This window comes from Carassius auratus, unplaced genomic scaffold, assembly GCF_003368295.1.
Source record: "Carassius auratus strain Wakin unplaced genomic scaffold, ASM336829v1 scaf_tig00010915, whole genome shotgun sequence".
NCBI classification, from domain to species: Eukaryota; Metazoa; Chordata; class Actinopteri; order Cypriniformes; family Cyprinidae; genus Carassius; species Carassius auratus.
The window spans coordinates 1,575-10,375 of record NW_020524153.1 but is presented as its reverse complement, the minus strand read 5'-3'; the positions used below and the strand labels follow the sequence as shown (position 1 = coordinate 10,375).

Genomic DNA, 8,801 nt, shown 5'->3' with positions numbered 1-8,801 from the left:
GTGTCCTGAGAGCACTAAAAATATCTTCATATATTAATTTAAATAAATTAGAGGTCTGCAGATCTTTTTTTGAGAGAAGGGGTCCTATTTAATATATTAAATAATATTGAATGTTGCGTTTTAAATAGGGGTGTAACGATACGCGTATTCGTATTGAACCGTTCGGTACGACGCTTTCGGTTCGGTACGCGGTACGCATTATGTATACCGAACGGTTCGTTGGAGTAATTAATTATATTTGGAAAAAAAAAAGAGAGAGAGAGATAGAAATATAATGATATGCGTTCAACAAGGTAGCCCAATAACCCAAACAACGTAACAGGCAACGCCCCTGACACTCCCGAAGAAGAAAAAAACACCATCTTATATGTTTATGTTAGGCTACTCAGCAGGCGCTCGCTCACTCAGTACGCGCTGAAGGCTCGTTGCAAAATAGCCAATGCGTTTAACAGACTAGAAATTAGAAGATCCTCCAATAACCAACAGGTCTGGTGTTTGGGTGCACTTTGGATTCCCTTTAAGCTATAATGGTGATGGCAAGAGAGCGCTCGGGCAGAAGTGCTCGGGCTCGCTCATGAGGCGTCTGTCTTTGCTAAGCAACAATGACGTGCTCTCTCCATGAGACGCGGAAATTTCAGCGAAGGATAAATAGATTTCCTGCTCTAAAAATCGCTTGCAGTAGCTCTGCTACTAAATTTATTTCAAAATTGCAATCCATATACAACTATGATCAGCTGTTCCTTCATCTTGGCTGAGCTCTCAACCTTGTTACGGGAAAGGATGAAGCTGATTGGTTAGTTCTTGTCACATGACCCGCGGTGCGCTTGCGGCATTCTGAAAAGTTGAGATGTTTTTACATTTTGCTGTATCTAAAACGTATCGAACCGAACCGAACCGAACCGTGACATCAGTGTATCGTATCGAACCGAACCGTGAATTTTGTGAACCGTTACACCCCTAGTTTTAAACTGGACATATAATCCATTAACATGACTAAAGTACCATTTTTGTGCATTTGCATATTTAACTATGAAGCTTAAATTACAATCCATTAAAATAATGTAAATAGTCATTTTCATTTTAATGAATAAACTTTTAATACAGCAAGAACAGTGAATATTTAGCTGAGCTTCAGCTTTGACTGAAATTAGTTTGAATTTGGATTCAACCTTTTTATTTAATCAAAAAATGATAGTACTTACAACAGCTGCTGTTGATGAGGACTACAGATACCTGTAATCTAGCTGGTTTCCTGGTCCCACTTTATATTAGGTGGCCTTAACTACTATGTACTTACATAAAAAATAAGTACAATGTACTTATTGTGTTCATATTGTATTGTAAAACACTTTTGCTGCTATTGAGGTGGGATAGGGGTAAGGTTAGGGAGAGGGTTGGAGGTATGGGTAAGTTTAAGGGTGGATTAAGGTGTAAAGTATGGGTCAACAGTGTAATTATAAATGTAATTACAGAAATTAAATACAGATGTAATTACATGTAGTTTTTTTAAATATAAGTACAATGTAAAAAACATGTATGTACACAATAAGTACACTGTACTAAATTATTAATTAAAATGTAAGTACATAGTAGTTAAGGCCACTTAATATAAAGTGGGTCCGGTTTCCTTTTATTTGGTGTGATGGCTGTCAGTGATTGGCATGGCTTTTTTTGTGTCTGGTGGATAAATGCCTCTTGTGTTCCTGGAGCCTCTAGGGGCCATTGATTCATATGACTGCTGTGATAAGTGGTGACACTGAATTTCTATTTACAGTTAAAGCACTAACTTGCACCTTGTAGCCTGGATCACCTTAATGCTCATTTGTGCAGTATGGCTTGGAAAGTCCACAGTTGGGCAAGAAACGAATTCTCAATCATGTGAGCCTCTACTTTCAGTCACCTGTCTCTCCTGAGGAATATTGTAATATAGAAATATTGTATATAATATTATAAGTATAATGTTGTAGGTTTGCATTAAAATTAAAATGTTGCTAGATTTACAAAGTTAACAACTGTCTTGTGTAAAGGGCCTGTTGCTTTCAACTTTAAATGAATCCTAGAACATTGCATTTATCCTAAAAAAAAAAAGAAAAAAGGGAGTTTTGAAAACAGAAAATCATTAGAACTTAGAACTTTCTGCTTGGTTGAAAAAGTACACACTTTTACACACACACACACAAAACCTAAAAGCAGTATCACACTCAGCACAGTAGACAGTTTGGTATTAAGAGATGGATTTTATTGATTTTTATTCAGACAGATGTCATGCTCATAAATGTCCTTACAGAGTAAATAAAGAGCCAACTACACTGCTCTACAAAACCCTATGGCAACAAATCTGACACATTCAGTCTCCTCACACTATCAGCTGCAACTTCCTGTTTTTACATACAACCTTCCGCTTGCACGGGACCGTTCTGCAATTTTCCTTGACTGCTGTGAATTGGCTAGATGGTGTGAATACAACAATTTCCTCACAGATCAGTATCATAAATCCATCAGTTGTGTGTCGAACCAATCAGCGGCCACCGTTTTATAACGTATGTGTTCTCAGGTAGCCATACAATGAAAGCTTTGCATTGTGATGCCACAATAACAGAAGGCACAACTAGTGTACAAAAGTGAAAGATGACAAAGCAAACAAGACGGAGGCTTGAGAAATGTGAATGTGAAAGATGGCATATTCTGTGCCCTGTCAATGCACTAATTAACTAATTGACCTCAGTCCCTCCCAAATAGTTAATATCAGTGGCCCCTTAAATGATCTAAGCAGCTGAAGTCAAGCCTAGTACCAACAATTCAATCACAGTTATTCCTTATGTCCATTTTTGTTTCAGTTAACAGAATTATTGGCACCAGAAAGAAACTCGCACTAACATTTAATATATTATAAATACCTAATATATCCTAAATGAATCTCTATACAATCAGTGCATTTATGTAAACAATTCAAAATATAAACCAAAAACAAATACAATAAATATTAAAGATACTATGTTTCCAGAGGTTCGTAAACAACTCACATTTCTTGAACATACTGTTGCAATAACCAGAATATTGTGAGCGGGTGACAGGCAGTTCTGTTTGAAAAAAGGTCTTCGTGTTTTAGGACTCTCTCAGATGAAGTGTTCACCTACAACTAGCATTTTGAATGTCAATCTACACATCCATTCAAGATGTGCTATCTTGAGGACTATGAGAGCTTTACTACAGAGGATATATGAGGGATACAACAATCATTTGTCTGTTTCATCACTTTAGGATGTGGTGAACTATACATTTCCTAGTCAGAACCCAGAAGAAAGTGCATGTATTTGAAATGAAAATCTGTTGTTTCCTAAGGCTCACCTCAAAATTGCTTTGAATGATGCGTATCTCATTCTTATTAGTTCTAAATTATATTTAAACAATGAGAAATAAAAATCAACCCACATATTTCTGTTAAACATCTGAAAGGGATTTAACAAGAATAATGGTATTCTTTTATAAAAAAAAAGAAAAAATAAAAAAAAAGAAATCGGTGGATCAGTAAAACAGTATAAGTCAATAGCAAAATGCCCAAATCAGAAGTAATACTTTACTACCAGTGTATGGTTACAGGTGAGACTGAGAAAATAAAAGTGAAGCCCTTGTCGTATTACAGTGAAAGGAAAAAAAAAGTAAATATTTATAAGTGAACATAAACCACGTCTAAATGATGGATGTTCACAATAATATAAATACTATATACAATACAGTACCGCCTGGCGGATCTTAAGTGTATACATGAAGCTAGCAGAAAATATCCAGTGGTTCTTTGCAACAGTGCCTCGGCACTTTAAAGGTTAGCCGGGGTTAGTACACACACCTCTCGTGGAGGCTGGTACTGGATTAACATGTAGGAAGTACTGTATACACAGACCCACACTAAGACTTTGAACAGGACCTCTATCTTTTTTCTTTTTTTTTCATTAATTCTGAGTTCTTCGTTTCATTACTATCGATGTGTATAAACCAAAAGACATGACAGATTCTAAAAGTTGTCTTACATGCATGCTATGGATGAAAGACAGTTACTCTTTCGCCCCTCTTAAACTCATTATTCGTGAAGGCATCATTTAGTGCTTTTTTTGTAATGTACAAAAATACAAAACATAACGACCGATAATCCACTCTGAATGTTTTTTTGTCCGAAGATGGTACACATGCCACTTCCTGTCTTACATGAATCTGTTAGCAAGTCACTTTGAATTACCTATGATATTATTTTGGCAATTAAACAGACAGTGTAGATTAAGGAACATAATTTAAGACCCATTCAGATGTAAAAAGCCTATATCCGATCATAAAGTTCAACTGGACGTGGACCCATAGGAAGCAACAGAACAAGCATGTGGTGATAATGAAGGTCCGAACCGCTTTTTACTAACAGGAGCACCCACTCTCAGTGGCCGGAGGGTCTGGCTGTTTGTCCAGCTTAATGTCGATCACTGGAAAGGGGTGAGTTAAGGAAATCAAGGAAATAGTGTTGCCTTATTAAGAACAGTTTCCCACTAATGGTTGACTATTACTGTTATTATTACATTTTTATTATTAAATCTTTACTGACATAATCATATTTTGGGTGAAAAAGCATAATCAGAAGAAAAAAAAAATACAGCTTAAAATCCCCGGTTTTTGGAAAAGGAGCCAGACAGTTTGAAAAATAAGCCTTGACGATGTCAACTATGAAACAAAGGATATATGTGGCTATAAATCATGCACGAATAAACCAGGAACTAGTATCAAGTGGGTCAGTTTTGATATTATGATGACTTATATCATTTCTGTTTCACTAGCGGAAAAACATGCACAGAAAAATAACTTACTGAACACTCTCCATCTGCCATTGGTTGCACCAACAGATAGCCCCGCCCCCTCTCAACCGAACTCACAGGATTGGTTGAGAGGATGCTTAAACAAAAATGTTGATAGCACCACACTGTCACAATGTTAATCAACCTTCACATACTGTACTTTTTTGGTTAAGTCATTTTGTCTGCACATTAACCTGGGAGACCTCCTCAAAACTGACACTCATCACCTTTAAATATCATGCATTAAAGGATACTTCCTTCTTTGTTGTTATCATCTAAGCTTTCCATTCCGGGCAAAGCTGCAGCCACTCTCCGGAACAACTGTTAAACCAAACAAAAGAAAATGAAACCAGACAGATTTTTTTTTTTTTCCAGAGCGGATTTGTACCACTGAAGCCCTAAGGGCAACAACTCTGGCTAAATCAAATCTTTTTAGAGCTTTCCATGTGTCATGTTACAGGGCATTAAAGTCCAGACAATGTAGCACTCTTAGATTTACCTGTTTAACGTTGCTGCCAGTCTTTGCACTAGTCTCTATAAACATCACATTCAGCTCTTTGGCCCGCTGCTCGCCCTCCTCTATACTGATTTGCCTGTCAGAGCAAATCCCAACATAATGCATTACAATTTTAAATACATTCAAATAATAATTCTGAGTAAACTGAATGAACGTAAAAAACTTAAAACATTATACAATTGTGACAGAAATGAAGAATTTAGTACAAAGTATTATATCAAATGTTAATATAAATGACTCCACCTCTTTTCCTCTAGATCTGTTTTATTGCCCACCAGCATGATAATGACATCACTTCCCCTCTCTGTTCTGACATCGTCAATCCATTTGGAGGTAAGCTGGAAAGAATTGACATCTGGAGGAATAAAAGACAAAAATCTCAGTCTAATCAGAGCATCAATGTGTTTTGTTAAATGCCTATTTCAACAATGACGACACAAAAGCAGTAGCTTCTACATATATCATTTTATTGGTTAAAGTGTGTGTGTGTGTGTGTGTGTGGCTCACTTGTAATATCATACACCACCACAGCCACTGTGGAGTCTCTAATGTAGCTTGGGATAAGACTCCTAAAACGCTCCTGCCCTGCGGTGTCCCATAGCTGTAACCTCACCTGCAAAAAATACAAATATATGTAGAAATAATGATTGATTTTGATGAGTGCACCAAAGTTCTATATATTAAATATAACAATTTGATATAATTAGTTTCAGAGCTTCTTACAGTTCGGTCCTCCAGATACATGGTTTTTGATAAAAAGTCGATTCCAATAGTTGCCTGTAATGATAATAAGATTCAAAGTTTGATAAAAAATAACACAGACCTATCTGGAAAACTCTTTGGTGTCTGCACTGAAAGAACCAAAAGTATACCTGATAAGTGTTGTCAAAGCTGTCATACATGAACCTTGTTATCAGCGATGTTTTCCCAACTATAAAACAAACCAAGAAAAACAGGAGAAGGTTCAGATTTTGACGAATCACATGCCCTGAAGTGATTAAAAACTTGTTTGGCCTGAACAACACCACACAGTGTACTTTTAGTAATTGAATTACACTACCATACTGCAACTAATGCTGAAACAAGTCTCGATATCTGTCCTTCAAATGACAGTATGTTTTTCTTCAGCGTCTTTTAGAGTTATGACGAAGGTGAAAATGACTTGAAAAATGCAGTAGTGCATGGAGCCACAGTGACAGCTAAATTCCAGAGTGCATTTTTCATTCACTAGTGGACTGCTTTTTTCAGGTCAGTCTTTCCAGGCCTGTTTGTCAGGCTGAGCCCAGATACTAAAATCATCAAGCGGCACAATGCTGATAGTTACACTGGAGCTCACAAAACGATGGGAAATAATGGCCCCATTCTTCTGTGACTTCACTTGTTGTTCTGCTGATGTCTTGAGACAAGATCAACCAAATCTGGCCAGCAGTGAGCTTCAGGACCATGGACAGCAGATTACAAGTGGTCTTCTGATGACACTCAGGACAGTCAACACAAACCATGTCATCATGTACACTCATGTTGCTCCAAACCTCCGTGTCTTCCTATCTTCAGTCACGATTCACTACAATTATATGAGGAAAAAATATAAGTGGTGACTGAGCGGATGTTGTTCTTTGTAACGTCTGTGTTCCACAGAAGAAAGATAGGTTTGGAACAACATGAGGGTCAGTAAACATTGACAGATTTCAGGAGCTGACATATAAAAAATAAAGGGAAAATAAATGTTTTTCTAGCAGGTGTGGTAATATCCATCATCACATTCAGGCTGCATGATTTCGATAAGATGGTACCAGTCTTTTAGACTCAGTTTGTTATTGTCACTTATCACATACTAAAGCTGTTTTATACAGTACAGAGAGCCCTCTGTTTGGGTGGCTGTCCATTTTCTCCATACAAACGGTGAATGATGAATACATAATCACTGTTTTAGGAGTTATAACCACTTATATAGGAAATTATAAGCACTGCTAGAAAATGTAAGGGGAAAAAATACATCAAGAACATGTGAACTTTACAGTGACACCATGTTCTGTGTTATTATTTTCAATATTTGGATGTCCAGTCATCTAATGACAGACATGATCTCAAATGCCCGTCTGATTACGTCTTAACAAACACCGACAGTGACACTGATAAAACCATCATCCAGCCTATATTAATAAACCACGATACCTAGTAATATTATATAGGCTGATCTTACGAGTGCTCATGAAATGATGCATGAGGTTTATATTTTTGCTCTGCTGAAGAATCCCACAGACACTGACACAACCTGGGTGTGTCTCCAGTAGACACACGGGAAATGCAAAGCCTCTGCGCTTTTCTGTTCCATCACATTAAATCAGTGGATGTTTACAGGAACATATACACAAACACGGCGACATGCATGTAGATAAACTCTACCGATTTAATTATTAAATATATATCATTGGTTTTGAGCGATTTAAACAGCACTAGAATAACAGCGATCAATGATATTATCAGCCCTTCTGCTTCCAATGGAAAATGCAGGTGACAATCGTAACAGTTGTTGAAATAAGGATTATATCACGTTATATCCACAGATGGGTGTTTAGTAGTCTTCATTGCTATACATTTTCATGACTAATCAAAAATTAAACATATGCAACCGACTTGTTTGACAGGGAATCGATGGAGAGATAACATCGTTTGAAATAACATCACAAACAAGCGGATACACTCGAAGACTCAACAACATACGAATACACTTCATGCATGTGTGGAAAGGTTAATGGGTTCGTCTAAACCCAGTCGAGGCAAACCCAAAGACTCACCGCTTTGCTCCCCTAAAAAAACAAGTTTGAATTTCCGTAAAGGGTTCCCAAAGTCACTTCCCATGGACATTGTTGCTTCAATGACACAGTTGGTATGGATTAGTATGTACAGGTGGCACCAGTCTTGCGAGAATGCAGATGGATAATCTTCGGTCCCGAATCGATGGATATTGCAGTGCTGCCCCGCGATGTCAGTTCTGCTGCTCTGTGCGCATGCGCAGCGGTGGCTATACGCCCGTCTGATATCACTGTGTGTTTACGGAAACGTCCCTAGTAAACTGTCTTTGCACGCTAAAACCGCAGGCCAAGCATCCGTGCAGCACCGTTTGCATCTGCATCTCTAAGTGCAACGCATATTCATATACTAGTTGTCTTTTGCAGACACTAGAAGACTGCATTTAGACCTAAGCTTTCTCCAAGAGAATACATCCTGTGAATAAAAACTGAATGGAAAGTGTTAAACAAAATGTTGTAAATCCTTTGTCTGTGTGTGCTCATGATAATAAACATTTTATGTTGCAAAACGTTAAACTTTAAATTAGATTTACAGTTTTGTTGTTTTGAAGATGACATTAATTTAATTATAAAATAAGAAACATGTTTATAGGCTTCTTATATACAGTAACTTAAAAGAGTAACTAATATAGTATA

At 37.2% G+C, this 8,801-nt stretch overlaps 1 protein-coding gene across 1 annotated transcript; it reads right to left on the bottom strand.

Moving 5' to 3' along the window:
* Nucleotides 1-4,125: 4,125 nt before the first annotated feature.
* Nucleotides 4,126-8,448, bottom strand: LOC113072900 (ras-related protein Rab-6B-like). The gene is made up of 8 exons (XM_026245796.1): nt 8,151-8,448; nt 6,225-6,283; nt 6,076-6,129; nt 5,860-5,965; nt 5,596-5,707; nt 5,335-5,428; nt 5,090-5,156; nt 4,126-4,469 (listed from the first exon to the last, which is right to left on the bottom strand). Exons 1-8 carry the CDS (start codon nt 8,218-8,220, stop codon nt 4,405-4,407), a joined length of 627 nt encoding a protein of 208 aa, XP_026101581.1. The 5' UTR covers nt 8,221-8,448; the 3' UTR covers nt 4,126-4,404.
* Between the last annotated feature and the right edge of the window lie 353 nt (nt 8,449-8,801).